The sequence below is a fragment of the Hemicordylus capensis genome, chromosome 2 (genome assembly GCF_027244095.1).
Source record: "Hemicordylus capensis ecotype Gifberg chromosome 2, rHemCap1.1.pri, whole genome shotgun sequence".
In the NCBI taxonomy this organism is placed as follows: Eukaryota; Metazoa; Chordata; class Lepidosauria; order Squamata; family Cordylidae; genus Hemicordylus; species Hemicordylus capensis.
Genome location: NC_069658.1, coordinates 236,127,883 through 236,143,943, shown reverse-complemented (window position 1 = coordinate 236,143,943; position 16,061 = coordinate 236,127,883). Strand labels below are relative to the sequence as shown.

Genomic DNA, 16,061 nt, shown 5'->3' with positions numbered 1-16,061 from the left:
AGGTAGGGATAGATGACCATTCCTCCTTAATCGCGTTAGTGAAACCATCTGGCATCACCTCTCTAGTTAAGGGAAACTTGGATTTCAGTAGAACCAGAGAACCCTTGGAAATTGGTAACCCTCTTCCGGGGGAGCTGGTTTTAGGCCCAAGGCCACTATTGACTGGTTATTGAGGGGTTGAAAGTCCTCCATTAGGGAGAGTCTGATTATAAGCACTAGCCCCTAGCTACTCAGGCAATTGGCCCTCCTCACACGAGGACGAACCCAAGTCCTGATCTCCCATAACCGAGTCCACAGTTGCAATAAATCAGGGGAGTCCTCCCGAGAGTCCTCTGAAGAACGCTGACCCCTAACTCTTGAAAGGGTATGCTTAAGAGACTGGACCCTTTGCCCGCTTTCTGGGTGGGGACTTATCCTGAGAATCCAAGGATGAAGAACAGTCCACAGCTCGCTTTCAACATCTGGCCCCCTTCTGCCCCCTCACAGCAACATTCAACGATTTCTGGACGGCCTCTTGGATCTAGCCCTTCAGTCGGGGATAGGTGTTCCTCTTCCCTGCCCCTCCTCCTAGAAGGGCTCAAGCCTAACCGTTGACTGACTCGCAGAGCTCTCTGGGCAATCCGGCAGTTTGCTCCCTGTCTGCCCTCTCTGTCTCCGCCGGCTCCTCCTCCTCCAAGCCCGAGGGGCCTGGAAGACCCGCCACCTGCTGCCTTGACCACTGCGGCCCGCCTGCGGCTTTGCCATCCAGGCACCCAGCCACCGGTGAGAGAAGGGGTGCTGAAGCGGCCTCCGAAGGGGCTCCTTTTTTTGCGCCGTTGGGCGAGACATCGTGGCCTCTCGGAGCGCCCAGCAAGTGGGCCCTCTCAACGCACATGCGCTTATTCTGCTGCCTCTTCAGTGCTGCCAATGGGGAGAGCCAGTGGCGAGAACCGTACCTGGCCTCCCTGCTGTAAACATTGGACTGGTTCTCGGGCTGAGGGGAAAGCCGCTGTGGCCTTATGGTGCCAGCAAGGCTCCCCTGTACCGCCGCCATCTTGGCAGTGCTCTTCGCGCTCTCCCCGTTTTGGTGGGAAGAGCCTTTGCCGCGCTGAGCTCTCTCTAAATGCCAACAGGCCGAAATTCTTCTTTGCAGCCATCGGCCAGAGGGTCAGCAGCAGGAGGGCAGAAAGAAAGAGAGGAGACCAGGTACAATATAAGAAGAGAATAAAGGGAGAGAGAAATGAGGCTGGAGAATTTAAAAAAAATATTTTTTTCTCAAGAAAAGAAAAAAGCGCAAAGAAAATGGCAAGAAGAAAAGGGACTAGAGGAATAGCAAAATAGAAGAGCAGCACCAGTGAAACAACAAGGAAAAATGCAAAAGTAGAAGAGAGCTAAAGTGAGTGTGGAGCAAAGGCAAGAAGTAGGTGATCCGCCAACATGCACATCCGCCCTTCCTGCCTTCTGAAGCATGAGGGGGGATGTAATCTCATGTTGGGTGCCCTCATATACCAGCCCAGAACCACCAGGAGGATCTGCTAGAGAAAGATGCCCACCATACAGCCTAGCAACTCCCTGTTGATCCCTCTCCTTCCTCCAGAAATGCACCCTCCCTTTCATAGGGACATAGGAAGCTGCCTTATACAGAGTCAGGCCATGGGTCCATCTAGCTGAGGATTGTCTACACAGACTGGCAACAGCTTCTCCACGGTTGCAGGCAGGACTCTCTCTTAGACCTTTCTTGGGAGATGCTGCCAGGGAGGTAATCTGTGTCTTTCTGCCTGCAAGCATGAGGAGCTCTCCCCACAGAAGCCCCATCCCCAAAGGGGAATCCGACAGTGCTCACAGTGAGTGCCCCCATTCAAAGGCAACCCAGGGTGGACCCTCTTTAGTCAAGGGGACAAACGATGCTTGCGATCACAAGGCCAGTTCTCCTCCAGACCTTGTTCCTGCCAGGAGGTGAGCTCAAGTGTAGGAACTGAATTTTTTCCTTCAGAGAGAAAAGAAACCAGATCGTTTCTACAATCCCAGCAATCACTTATCTGTAGGGTGTATCTCACTGAGCCCCAATGCAGACAAGGAAACCCCAACCCTGAGGAAAGTGCCCTCTTAGAGAGCACGCCAGGAGGCAGTCTCCAATCCCTATGTCCGAGTCACCCCCAAAGGTAGTGGTTCACGAGGCAAGGGCTGGTTCACAACAGGTTCACGAGGCAAGGGCTGAAGGGAGCTCACAGTTGGGTCAGCTTGGAAGAGGAGCTGGTGGAGGTTTTGCCATTTGATTGAGGGTTTCAGGAAGGTGGTCTTCTGGGCTCTGGACCATTTTACAAATAAGGAGAGTATCTAAGGAACACTGTCCAGCCACCGTCATCCCCAGAGTGCTTTGCTACAGACTGACAAGAGCAGACATTTCTACGTTCATCCAACCATCAGCCGAGGCCAGGAGGGAGGCTTACCCACAAAGGCCAGATGCCCAGAAATCTCCTCCAGGACTTCCCTGTGCAGAGCCCTTTGGCCTGGATCCAGCAGAGCCGCCTCCTCCTCGGAGAAACACACAGCCACCTCCTCCAAGCTCACAGACTCCTGAAAAGGGCAATCCAACATGAAGGTTGGACACGTGACCCAAGGCACTTAAGCTGGGGAGAGCTGAACGGGAAGGCAGGATCAACTTACCCTCCCCACCAAAAGCGGATTTGGGCCAGGGTGCCAATGGTCACTTGCTCACTGGAGTGACACTGCTTTAGTTCCCTGAGGTGGGATTGGAAGGAGGAAGTCCTCCCTCATCCCACAATGCCCTGTGTGGGCAGTGGAAAGGCAGCCTGCTACAAAGCAGAAGGGCTCCTCTCCCTGGCCGCTCAGCAGTCAGGGCTCTATGGTCACCACTCCTGGCGGCCATTTTTAGAATCCCAATGGGACATACAACTGGGCAGTGAGGAGGAAGCGTGCACGTGACCTCCTACCTCACTCTTAGCCGGGGTTTACAAGGCAGGCTACCTGGAAGAAGAGCACCGGGATCGGGAGCCATCACAGTGGTTCTCACCACCAGCCTTTCCCGGGCTAGCACTGCCTTACCCAGGAAGGGCTGGTCCTGAGAACCACCTCACTGTATCTCCATCAGTCTTGCCAGGAAAAGGGAGGCTCAAGGTCCTCCTGGAGGACCCAACATTTCCTCTGTGGCTTTCAGAGACAGAAGGGAGCACCTTTGACTGAGGCTCAGTGGGGTCCAGAGAGAGGCGAGGTCTGCTTCTCCTCCTACCCAACCAGGGATTCTTCTCCTACCTGATCTGGTGAGTGCACAGCAACAGTTTCCACTCCACCACCAAGAAGAGAAGGTCCAGGAGGAGTCGCCAGAGTCATTTCACCGCCTAGAAGTGGGAAGAGAGTTGAGGCTCGATGGGCATTTTCCATGGAAGTGGCAGGAGTGAAATCAGTCTGTCTTCCTGTCACTTCAGGGCTCCATGCAAAGCTTTGTGTTGGAGCTCTACTCAGGAGGCTCAAGAGAAGCATCTCTAACACACAGGCTCAAGGGGAACCCCTTAGCAGCCCTGGAGTTTCTCAAGAGAGAAGAGCCAAGTCAAAAGACACCCCATGCATCCTTACCCAAGTCAATGGTGCAGCAGGAATGACTGGCCTAGCAAGCATGATGTTGCTAGTTCGAATCCAACTGGTATGTTTCCCAGACTATGGGATACACCTCTATCGGGCAGCAGCGAGATAGGAAGATGCTGAAGGACGTCACCTCGTATTGCACTGCAGGCGGCAGTGATCAACCCTTCCTGTATTTGACCAAAGACAACCACAGGGCTGTCAGGAGTCGACACCGATTCAACAGCACACTCTACCTTTATTCTTACCTAGCACAATGGGGCCTCCATCATTCTCCTGCATGATCCCTCTGAAAAGCAGCTTCTGACGGGTCACCAACAGAGCCCTCTTGCAATCTTGGAGCTCAGGGGCTGCTTGGGCTAACATCCCATCTGTCTGAAACAGGAGAAGGCGGTAGTTGGGGGGCATTTTTGAAAAGGTATTTCCATGCCTCAGCTCCAATTCCAATACCCTCTGGGAAGCCGTTTCAAAAAGCAGGCATCCCTGGGAACAACCTCTCCTAGTCCGAGCTTCACAGCCCAGAAGGTCCTCTAGAACAGGGATTCTCAACGTTGGGTCCTCAGATTTTATTGGATTTCAATTCCCATAATCCCGAGCTCCAGTGGCCTTCGGTTGGGGATTATGGCAGTTGAAGCCCAATAACATCTGGGGACCCAACATTGAGAATCCCTGCTCTAGAAGACAGCAGAAGATCATTGGAGAGGGAGGATAACCACTGATGACTGAGCACATCGGCTCCTTTGTAAAGTGGCGATTCTCTGATATTTAGCAGGAGGGGACAGACATAGGAACAGCTGCCTCATAGCGAGTCATCCAACTGGACCACCCTCCCACCTCCTCCCTCTCGCCTGCCCTGCATTCGCCCCCACCCCCTCCAGCACCCCACATGCACCCTCCAGGAAAGGGAAAGGGGGAGCAGATGCTGTTGACGCCAGCAAGCTCTGAAACTCCCCCTGCAAGAGGAGGAACTGGGGCAGGGAGTGATGTCATGCAGCCCCCTTCCCAGCTGTGGCCATCCAAGGACCCCCCCCCGACTCTCGCGCTCTCAACTCTGCTCTCTCCCCCCCCATTCTTTCCCCTGCCTGAGATCCCCCTTCAGTGACCCCTCCTCTCTGCCTGGAGGACTGCTGGGCAAGGGAAGAGAGTCACGCTTCCTAGAGAGAACGGTGAGACGGAAGGATGGCTCTGCAAGCAGCCTGCAGGCACTTCCCCAACCGTCTGTAAAAACAATACTTTGATTTCCATTGGAGAGATTTCTTTGCGCAGAAACGTTTTCTTGGGTATTTCAAGGTCACAGTCCCGGCACTGTTTGGTCTCTGCTGTATGAGAAAATGTCTCTGGACACTGTTTCCAAGATCTCAAGTTAACCCTTCGCTGGGTGAGCGGGTAGATTCTCAAAGCCTCAAAGATTCTCAATGCTGACTTCCACTTTTTCTCTCTGATGCATCTCTCCTTCTTCTCTTTGACTTTTCAAGATATGTGATTAATTCAAGGTTTTATTTAGCTATCTATAGGTTTTAACTTTGAGTATAAGCATATACTATACCTCATTAATTGGCTTGTCAATGTATTCCCTGTGTTCTGTGCACTTTCTTCAATGTATTTCTGTACTGCTTCTCCTCCTTTTCCTACCAAACGTTATTTAGGGAACTTCATACAGGGTTTAATATTGAACTAAACTCAGCACTCAAAGTCTTAACCTAAAGAGTTAACACGTATCGGCATGACTGAAACTGAATTATATGTGATTATTTTGGGTTTCATTTGTAGCTGTAACCCAGAGTATAAATTAATACCAAGCCTTAATACTTGCTTCCTCAAGGCATTCCCTGTGTTAACTGTCCTTTATATTTTAAACATTAATGTTTAGGGAGTTCTAAACAAGGTCCAATATGGGTGACAAGCTAATCAGGAATTAAGTTGCATTGTGGGCCTGATGGTTTAATAGACCTAAGGAACTGTCACATATATCTTCCTGTCTTTCCTTTTTTAGGGACATCATGAGAATGTATTAAGAAGGGGGGATTTAGGGAAGAATTGAGAATATCCTTGCAAACTTAATTCTTAGAAACAAAGTGTCGCAACCATGCAAACATATCCAAATATATGGAACAGGATTATTGGTTTTTCCTTACCACAGGACATTATAGTTCTAAAGGGAGAAGAATGACAAGCAGCTGAAGGGTATTCTGCTTCTTCTATTAGTTTCAGTGAATGCAAACAACTGGAAGCAAACTGTGAAGGATTAGATACATGTATAGAGGGGATATTGTATTGCCATTGTCTGACATTTTTTGCTCCCAGTTGCAGGTTATAAAAATCAGTCAAGGCTGAATTTAGTTCCCTCCATTTATCTCTCCGGTATGTTTATTTGGTTTTCATTAGAGGAGTGGGACTACTAAAGGTTTAGCTGATCTCTGTTCATTATTTTACTGTGGCTTTTGTATTCCAGTTTGCAATTAGATGTGAATTTCATGAACTGGTGGATATGTGGCTTTGTATTTATAACACACATACTACTTTTGGTATGCCAGGAGTAGCGTTTTTTAACTCTTATTTTCCTCTCCATTGGATAATCTTGGTTGAAACCGTTTTGCATATACAGTTGCCCAATAATTGACTGAATTTAGGGGAAGTGTTCTGTGAGAGTTCTAAACTCTATTCTCTCTGACTATTAGGTTTCTAGTCGAGCCTATAGACATTGACAAGCCTTCTCTGTATTGCTGTTGGAATCTCCCACGGATTCTTTAGGAAGTAGCCAAATGGTTTTTGGAGGAGAGAGCCAGTATGAAGGGATTGAAGCAATTTAGGGTGCGATTTGAACGCAGACACATATAGAACTAACATGTGTCTTGCCTGAGAGATCTTTCCCCTTTATTGTATTGATATTGCAACATTATAAACGGTACTGAAGTGTACTTAATAATGTATATTAGGATATATTTGAGACATATATCTGAGGTACACCTAAAATTACATATCTGTTTTTGAGCTCTTATTAGTAGGACCAATTTTTATTTAGATTCCTGTACCTGTTATTTATAACATTGAAACTCATGTGGAAGAGAACTGTACAGCACCTTGCTGATGAAGTCTGCTGCTGTGGTTCCTATTAAGAACATAAGAACAGCCCTGCTGGATCAGGCCCAAGGCCCATCTAGCCCAGCATCCTGTTTCGCACAGTGGCCTACCAGATGCCGCTGGAAGCCACAGACAGGAGTTGAGGGCGTGCCCTCTCACCTGCCGTTACTCCCCTGCAACTGGTATTCAGAGTTATCCTGCCTCTGAGGCTGGAGGTGGCCCACAGCCCTCCGACTTGTAGCCATTGATAGACCTCTCCTCCATGAAGTCATCCAAACCCCTCTTAAAGCCATCCAGGTTGTTGGCTGTCACCACGTCCTGTGGCAGAGAGTTCCACAAGTGGATCACGCGTTGTATGAAAAAGTACTTCTGTTTGTTGGTCCTAGACCTCTTGGCAATCAATTTCATGGAGTGATCCCTGGTTCTAGTGTTGTGTGAGAGGGAAAAGAATTTCTTTCTCTCCACTTTCTCCACACCATGCATGATTTTATAGACCTCTATCATGTCTCCCCACAGTCGTCTTTTTTCTAAACTAAAAAGCCCCAGGTGTTTTAGTCTTGCCTCATAAGAAAGGTACTCTAGGCCCCTGATCATCTTGGTTGCCCTCTTCTGTACCTTCTCCAGTTCAACAATGTCCTTTTAAAGATGTGGTGACCAGAATTGTACGCAGTACTCCAAGTGTGGTTGCACCATAGTTTTGTATAAGGGCATTATAATGCTAGCCATTTTATTTTCAATCCCCTTTCTAATGATCCCTAGCATGGAATTTGCCTTTTTCACAGCTGCCGCACATTGAGTCAACACTTTCAACGAGCTGTCAACCACAACCCCAAGATCCCTCTCCTGGTCAGTCACCAACAGCTCAGATCACATCAGCGTATACTTGAAGTTGGGGTTTTTCGTCCCAATGTGCATCACTTTACACTTGCTAACATTGAACTGCATTTGCCATTTTGTCACCCACTCCCCCAGTTTGGAGAGATTCTTTTGGAGCTGCTCACAATCCGTTTTGGATTTCACTACCCGGAAGAGTTTGGTATCATCTGCAAATTTGGCCACATCGCTGCTTACTCCTGCTTCTAGATCATTTATGAATAAATTAAAAAGCACAGGTCACAGTACAGATCCCTGGGGGACCCCACTTCTTACTTCCCTCCATTGTGAAAACTCTCCATTTATACCTACCCTCTGTTTCCTGTCTTTCAACCAGTTAGCAATCCACACATGTACTTGTCCATTTATCCCATGACAGCTACGTTTCCTTGGGGGTCTTTGATAAGGAACTTTGTCAAAAGCTTTTTGGAAGTCCAGGTAGACTATGTCAACTGGATCACCTTGATCCACACACTCGTTGACACTCTCAAAGAAGTCCAAAAGGATGGTGAGGCAAGATTTACCTTTGCGGAAGCCATGCTGGCTCACTCCCAGCAGGGCCTGTTCTTCTAGGTGCTTTACAATTTTATCCTTGAGGATGCTTTCCATCAATTTGCCTGCAATGGACGTTAGGCTAACCGGCCTGTAATTTACCGGATCGCCCCTGGATCCCTTTTTGAAAATCGGTGTTACATTTGCTACTCTCCAGTCCTCTGGTACAGAGCCCAATTTCAGGGATAAGTTAAATATTTTAGCAAGGAGGTCGGCAATTTGACATCTGAGTTCTTTGAGGACTCTTGGATGGATGCCATCCAGCCCTGGTGATTTGTTAGCTTTCAGTTTTTCCAGACAGTTTAGAACATCATCCCTTGTCACTTCTATCTGACTCAGCTCTCTAGCCTCCATCCCTAAAAAGCCTGGTTCAGGAACAGGTATATGCTCAGTATCCTCTGCCGTGAAGACAGATACAAAGAACTCATTCAGCTTCTCTGCAACCTCCATATCCTCCTTAGGTTATCCGGTTGGATAGAACAAGGAATTTAAAATACTTTGAATTCATTTTCAGTTTGGCTAGAATCATGGACCTTTGATCATTTTAGATTGTCTCTTCCCACCAGCTTAACATATAAGTTAATACATTATATCTCTCATTTAATGTTGATGGGACGGAAAAGGCTAGGAGATCCATGATTTGTTTAGGAAATTTCCTTTTGTTGAGTATGGGAGAATAACACATTACAAAACATACTTTATTAAACATATACGTTACAAGACTCAGTTATCCCACTTATTGAAAGTTTCAATAAATTTTGTTTCTTATTATTGCTTATACAGATCTTAATTCAGAAGTAGGACAAAATTGGGTTGGCTCTCTGCTCTTCAGACCATTTGATAGTGGGATGATCAATCACACTAGGACAGACCTTTTCTTTTCTAATTTCCCCTTGTGGGGTTCAAGATTCTTTACTGATTGCTACTGATGTCTGATGCCTAGTTTAGGACCCTTTAGATTCAACTAACACTATTGTATTTTTCCTTCGTTTTGGTTTTGAAGGATAAGACCTTGTATGTAAACTTGTTTGGTCTTGTTGGAGTCTCAGAGATGTAACCTTTCTGTTTCCACTTGTAATACTCATAAAAGCAATTTTTTTAAAAAAGAGAAAAAAATACTGCGCAAGATAGACCAATGGTCTGACTTGGTAGATAGCTTGTCCCCTTGGCTAAGCAGGGTCCATCCTCGTTTGCATTTGAATGGGAGTCTGCATGTGAGCACTGTCAGATATTCCCCTGAGGGAGGGGGCTGCTGTGGGAAGAGCATCTGCATCTTCTGCTTGCATGCAGAGGGTTCCATCTCCCACTCACCCCACCCCGGAACCTCCAGATAGAGCTGAGAGAGACTCCCGTGCATAACCTTGGGGAATCTGCTGCCAGTCTGTGTAGACAATATTAAGCTAGATGGACCAATGGTCTGACTCGGTATGGGGCAGCTTCCTATGTTCCATCTCAGGCTCTTTCCTGAAACCTGCCAAGTAAGGAATTACGGAAGAGGATGGCTTCTTTCTCTCCAGCTTCGATTATTAACAAAGTGAACTTCTGCATGCACTGAAAAAAATGTCTTTGGCTCTACTCCCAGGTCATCAACTCACTCTCTGGATTGTCAAGCATCTGGTGATCACACAACATATAACTGAACCATAAGCCTAGGGAGATCAGTGTTCAGATCATTTCTGCATAAAACTCAGCAAGTGATAGAACTCATGAGGACAGTGTCCCACACACTTCCAGCCCCTTGAAACTAACAGGATGAAATGCTCTCTCACCTGCTGCTCTTCCTGCTTCTTCTCCCCTGCCTGGCTCAGGAGAAAACCTTCTGCCAGGGCCACCGCCTGGGAACTGGTCTCCGCTCCACATTCTCTCACCCAGCTCTCCATCTCCGGGGGCAGGACAGTCAGGAACTGCTCCAGGATCACCAGGTCCAGCATCTGAGCTTTTGTGTGTCTCTCTGGCTGCAGCCACTGCTGGCAAAGGTGGTGGAGTCGGCTGCAAACCTCTCGGGGACCTTCAACTTCCTGGTAGACCAACTGTCTGAATCTCCTGACCTGGACATCTGAGCTGCTGCTGTCTCCTCCCAGGATCTTCTGCACAGTTTTTCCCCAGAATCCCTTATCATTGCCAGACTGGGTGGCTGGAGGGCCTTTTTCTGTTCCCTTCCCAGATCCACTCTTTGTTGGGCTTGGCACATCCATGGTCTCTCTAAGCTCAGCTTAAGCTCCCAAAACATCCAAAAGCTCTTCTTCCTCTAACGCTACTTTGCCTCCCACGGCTAGAAGAATGTGATGAATCTACCTCTTAGCCACACAAGGCCAAGGCAAGTTTGCTGGTGCTTCTGAAAGTAATTGTCATTCCCAGACAAGCATATAGTTCACATTCATACCCCAGCTTTTCCCTGAGAAAGTGGGGAAGAAGAAAAAAACATGAAGAATCAGACAGCATCAAAGACCAACACCGTTTCATCTAACTCATATTCAGGAACAGTCCCTACTAATTTCTAAGTCCCCCCACCCCTTTAGTTAAGCTGGAGGAAGGGTTCTGTATCATTCAAAATCTTCCACAGTTTAGGGTTTGATTCATAGAACTGAATCACACATGGAGATATTATTTATTTATTTAAGAGATCTATACCCTCCAGTACACTACTGCTCGGGGCAGCTCATAAGAATAATAGATAGACTATAGAATCAAAGTAATAAAACTAACCAAACTGAGTAAAGAAATTAAAGGTCAGGTTAAAAACCACAAGCAGTATTCCTATTCAAATTAGAAGCTATTTTAAAAGCTAAAAACTGAAAAGTATAAGTACTAATGAGCATACCAGATAGAACCAAAGATGGAGCATTAAAAAGCCTCCTTAAAATGTGTGTCTTTAGTTGTTTTTAAAAAAACACTGAGAGAGGGAGCATGGCGAAGTTCTTCAGGGAGGGTGTTCCAAGGCCAAGGGGCCACAACTGAAAAGGCCCCATCTCTAGTACCCGCCAATCAGATCTGCATGCATGCAGCATGGAAGATCATCGCGCCCCGCTGCCTAGCCTGCTGCTGGCCAAGATCGTCGCTGGAGGATTGAGGTAGGAAAACGTTTGGGTGGCTGCTTGAGTTGAGCTGCTTAACTTCTTCTTCTTGGGGCTCTCAGGGGGGTGTCTCAGGGGTGGCGGGGCAGCGGCTGGCGGCAGACACCACCTCCCTCAACCCGAGTTGAAGCTGTGGCGGTGGCAGAGAGCCTGTCCTGCTTCTCTTTCCCCCTAGACTGAGCTGGTCATGGGGTGTGACATGTTGTAGTTCGTTCGTTGTTGGTTGTTTTTAAAAAAAATGTTTTATTTTAATTAAGTGGGGGGAGGAGGGGGGATGAGGAAAATGGTTGCGGGGGTGTCACACTCTCGGTGCCTCTGGCCGGGCTGCCCTCCTTGCGGGGGATGTCCCTAGAAGTTCTTGGTAACGTTCGGCAGCGGCGGCGGGAAACGTGGTGGGGGGTTTTCCTGCGCAGGAGGGTACGAGTCAAGGGCGCCCGTGTGTGCAGTGTGGTGTGTGTGCTGGAGGAGAAGGGATTCCTCTCTGCCCGCCACACTTGCTCCCTGCTGCAGCCTGGTGCTTGGCTGCGAAGGCTGGTCTGGGGGCGGGGGCTGGCCTCGAGCACAAGCCGAAGCCCGACTAAGGCTGCCTGCTGCTGGGGGCGAGTGAACGCTGCGCGGGACCTCTCTGAGGGCGGGGGGGAGCCTGGCTGATTCCGGGCAGGCCAGTGCAGCAGCCAGCGAGAAGCTTCCCTCGCCTCGGGTCATGTGTGCCCGAGAGCGAGGGAGCCGGAGGCACCGCGGCTTGCATTGCGCCCCCTCTCCAGGGCTTAACTCCAATGGGCGGGGTGGAGGAGGAGGAGACGCAGGGACGACGGCAGCCGCTGGCTCCCCCTCACTCTCGGGCACACTATTCTTGTTGAGCAGCCCGGAATATGCCTGGTCTCCCTTCCTCAAAGACGCGCTTCCTCCCCAGCAGCAGCCTTCTCTTCTTCGGCTCTTCTCGAGCCCAAGGCAAGCCCTCCCCGCACCAGCCTAAGGCAGGCAAAGGAATCCCATCTCCTCCCCCACACACCCCAACACACTGGCACCTGTGACTCCCCCTCCCCACAGGGAAAACGCCCCCTTTCCCGCCGCCAAGCTTGACCAAGAGTTTCTAGGGACACTCCCAGGGGACTTCTTCCCAGGGGACTTGCTCATGAGTGGTGACTGCTTTCATGTTTTTAGAGCTCCCCAGAATATTAGTGGTCCACCTTTAATCATTGTTTTTTATTTATGAATTTATACTATGATGTTGAATAGTACAGGGAGTGCAGTGTGCTCTATTCTGACAGAACAGGCAAATATTGATCATGAAGTAATGAACTCAGTTTATATTTATGCAGTGATAAGAAATTCTGAAACCGATTTAAAAAAAAAAGAATTCTAAGCAGCTTTAATGCATTGCTGTTTTGGACTGTGATTTGATCTTAGAAGGTTGAGAGCTAATGAATGTGGGGATAAGTTCTCTATTCAAAAGGGCCGGGGGCAGTACATTTTAAGAGAGCATGGCATTATATAGATTTAGTCTTTCTGGTCTTGGTCTGTAATAAATGACAATTACAATATGGATTCAGTACTGCAATGCAGAAAAACATAATTGTGCTGGAAATGCACTGTATATGACTTGCAGGGTGGGGGGAATCATTCAAGAGCAACACATATTGAATATCTCAAGGACTTCCATGTAACACATTGCCTTCCTTAATAGTTACTCAGCTTAAATATAGAAGTGCTGATACCATAACATAATTGGTTTGATTGCAATTATCCAGTATTCCTCTAAAACCCAATTAGGTAAGCAGTCATGAAACTTATGTAAGGTACACTGCATTGTTTAATTTTGAGATACCTTCAACACATGTACTGCAATACACTTAGCATTCTTTTAGTGCAGACAATGTCCATTGCTGTGGAGGGTGTCCACTATCTTTATATAGTATTTGTAATGATATATGAAGCCCATTTAATGCTAAAGCCAATAGAACCACTAAAGTACATGCCACTATGACGGGGGGGGGGGGGATTCATAGCAGCTGTAATGTAAAATGCTACATAAAGTCAATATATAACATATAAATATAGCAAGAATGGAATTTAAGTAATAATTGTAGCAATCAGATGTACTAAAATACTGGCATCAATTCACTTCTCATTCTCTAATAATCATTCAAACAAATCCATATTTCTCTGTGCTATTTGTATTAAGAGTAATTATATCAGAACAAGGTAGTTCCTAAGGATGAATATTTCTAGGTTCAATAGTCTGAGGTCACCAGCTCCTCCCACCTGGTAATGAATCGTCAGGAAATACTCAATTCTTTAATGGTTATTGCTTGAAGAATGGTCAAGACAGATCACTTCAGTAACTAGTGTAATATTGTGTTGCATCTTTGTACCTACACTTTAAATGCTACAAAGGTAGGCAGTGCCATAATTTGTAGTTTAAAAGATTTGTCCATTAACGAGCTTAACTTGTATTTTTGAGCAGATATTATGGTAAAGTTATCTGAAAGATGGATGCCAGATGTTTGGGGAGGGGGTGCAATTTCAGTGCTTGCCCTAGGCGCTATTTTCCCTAGATAAGCCTCTGTTCCCCAGACCCACATCCAACTCACCAAATCCCTCCAGCAGACGGAAGGAAGTGGATCTTCCAGGTCAGAGATCTATCTCCTTTGCCCTCTCTAGGAATGCAGACTGCTGCTTTAACCCTTCGAGTTTCTCTCTAAAAAACAAAACAAAACAAAAAACCTGCAAAGATGCATGGGAGGAAGTCACTGCAGGGAGGGCGTGATTAGGCAGCCCCGGAAAGGGTATTCTGGGCACAGAGCTTTACTGCAGCCTCTCTGCCCAGGATACAGTGGATCCACATCCAAAGAAAAATAGTTCGGGCAAAATACCTCCCAGGGGGCAGAAGGAGTAAGCGCATAACCAAGAACCTTGTGGCACCTTGAAGACGATAACTAAGAGCCTTGTGGCACTTTGAGGAATCAGCAATACGTTTTAGGCCAGCTTTTGATGGGCTGGCAGCCTCCGGGCTCAGCATCTGATGCAAGGGCGGGCCGAAGACCACGTTTCTTCGTCTTTGACGGAGCACAAGAAGCTTGGTTGCTGTTGACAAAACACATGCCCTCTCTGTGTTTCCTAGAAAGATGTAATCTCAGGGTTAAAGTCAGGGGCGTCTCACGTCCTAGAGAGGCATCTCAGAGGCAGAGCCTGGGAATTCTCAAGCCACTCTCTCGCCAGTGCGACGGAGCCTTTCCTACTGCTCTCAAAGCATTGGCGCATGCTCAGTATGGTCCAATGAAGCTCCTTTTGGTTTTCTGCCCCAAACTCATCTCACGTTTTCATTTCTGCTTAAAAAAATATCGAAGATGTCAGCAAACCCTACAGGGAAGGGTTCGTTGAAAGGCAGGAGAAACCGTCGCTACATCAGCCAAGCGAGCTGGAGGATGCAGGGAAGCCTTTCCTGCTGGGAGGAAGGGAAGAGGAGGCGCCCCAGCCAGGACCAGCCCTGGTTGCTTTCGGACCTTCCGGCCGCCACGCCTGGCCAAACTGCAGGAGGAAGAAGCCCGTTCGCAGTGGGGCCCCGAGATCAATGGGGAGCCTGGAGGAAAGCCGGGCTAGAGAGCTCCTTCTACGGAGCTACCCTCTCTCTCGGTCCAGCTGTCAATGAGTCGTCTTCGCCAGGCCGGCTGCGACATGGAGAAGCTGCCAACCAGGGACTGATGCAGGAGGGAGTCCTGCCAGACTGCTGTCTCTGAGCGGCAGCCCCTCCCACTGAGGGCTCTCTCTCCTCCTCCTCTGCCTGCCTGTCACTGCCTTGCCTGTCGGGTCCCCTGAGAAGGAGGGGGGGCTCCCTTGCACCCCGGGTCCTCCCTTCCCTTCTTGGCACTCACCGGATTCTTCTCCCCAGAAGCTGCTGCTGGTGCTGCTGGTGAGAAAAGCCAGACGGGACGGGAAGTTCCTTCTTGCATGGCCAGCCTTCCTTCTCAGCGGGCTCTCTAGGACACGCAACTCTCTTCCGTGGTTCGGCGGTCCTCCAGGCAGAGGGGAGGGGCCACTGAAGAGGAATCTCGCTCACTCAGGCAGGGGAGAGAAGCTGTGTGTATCAGCGAGGGGCCCATTTCAAAATTTCGTCTCTGGGCCCACTAACCCAGCCTTGTTACGCCCCTGAGCCACAGCCAACACGTTCATCCCCATCCAGTGTGCCCTCTTAATTTTTTTCAGCCATGAATGGAATGGGTTTTGTTCTGGGAGGCAATATCAAAGCAGTGTGCACACATGTGCATTATTATATGCCACTACAGATGAAACACACACACTTGGCCTATTTGTCTCAATAAAAATGTGCCTCTAATAACCCCTATAAAAAGTCAGAAATGTACATTCAGCAATCAGTCCAAACATCATAAAATGAAAAGCCAAATAAGTGTATGTGGGCTGCAATGACTGAGCCAATTTCCTTAATAAATTTCTCTTTCACTCCTTCATTACCCAAGGGTCCAACTGCCTCCCTGGCAGTTTTCTTGCATCTTATGTATTTAAAGAAGTTTTTCTTATTCCCCTTGTTGCTTTGAGCTAAATGTTCCTCAAACTCTCTTTTTGCCTCCCTTATTGTCACCTGGCATTTCTTTTGCCAGAGTTTTGTGTTCCTTTCTGTTTTCCTCATTTGGGCCAGCCTTTCAATTTCAGAAGGAAGTCTTCCCTTTTATGGCTTCCTTGACGGTACCTGTTAGCCATGCTGGCATCCTTCTGGACTTAGTGGTACTTTTCTTCCTTTTGGGTATACGATCTAACTGGGCTTGCATTTTAATTTTCCCTTTCAGTTTTCACCATGCTCCTCATTCTGGAGAAGTTTCCTCTTCTGAAATTCAAAGTGCCTTTGTTAGACTTCTTTGGTGATTCTCTCACCACATGTATGCT

At 48.0% G+C, this 16,061-nt stretch overlaps 1 protein-coding gene across 1 annotated transcript in view; it reads right to left on the bottom strand.

Moving 5' to 3' along the window:
• LOC128343871 (uncharacterized) overlaps nucleotides 1-16,061 on the bottom strand; it is a 59,219-nt gene that overhangs the window by 10,415 nt on the left and 32,743 nt on the right. The window contains 5 exon segments of the mRNA XM_053293307.1: nucleotides 2,430-2,556; nucleotides 3,253-3,338; nucleotides 3,828-3,954; nucleotides 9,855-10,297; nucleotides 11,654-11,784. Coding sequence (XP_053149282.1) covers nucleotides 2,430-2,556; nucleotides 3,253-3,338; nucleotides 3,828-3,954; nucleotides 9,855-10,297; nucleotides 11,654-11,784 — 914 coding nt within the window.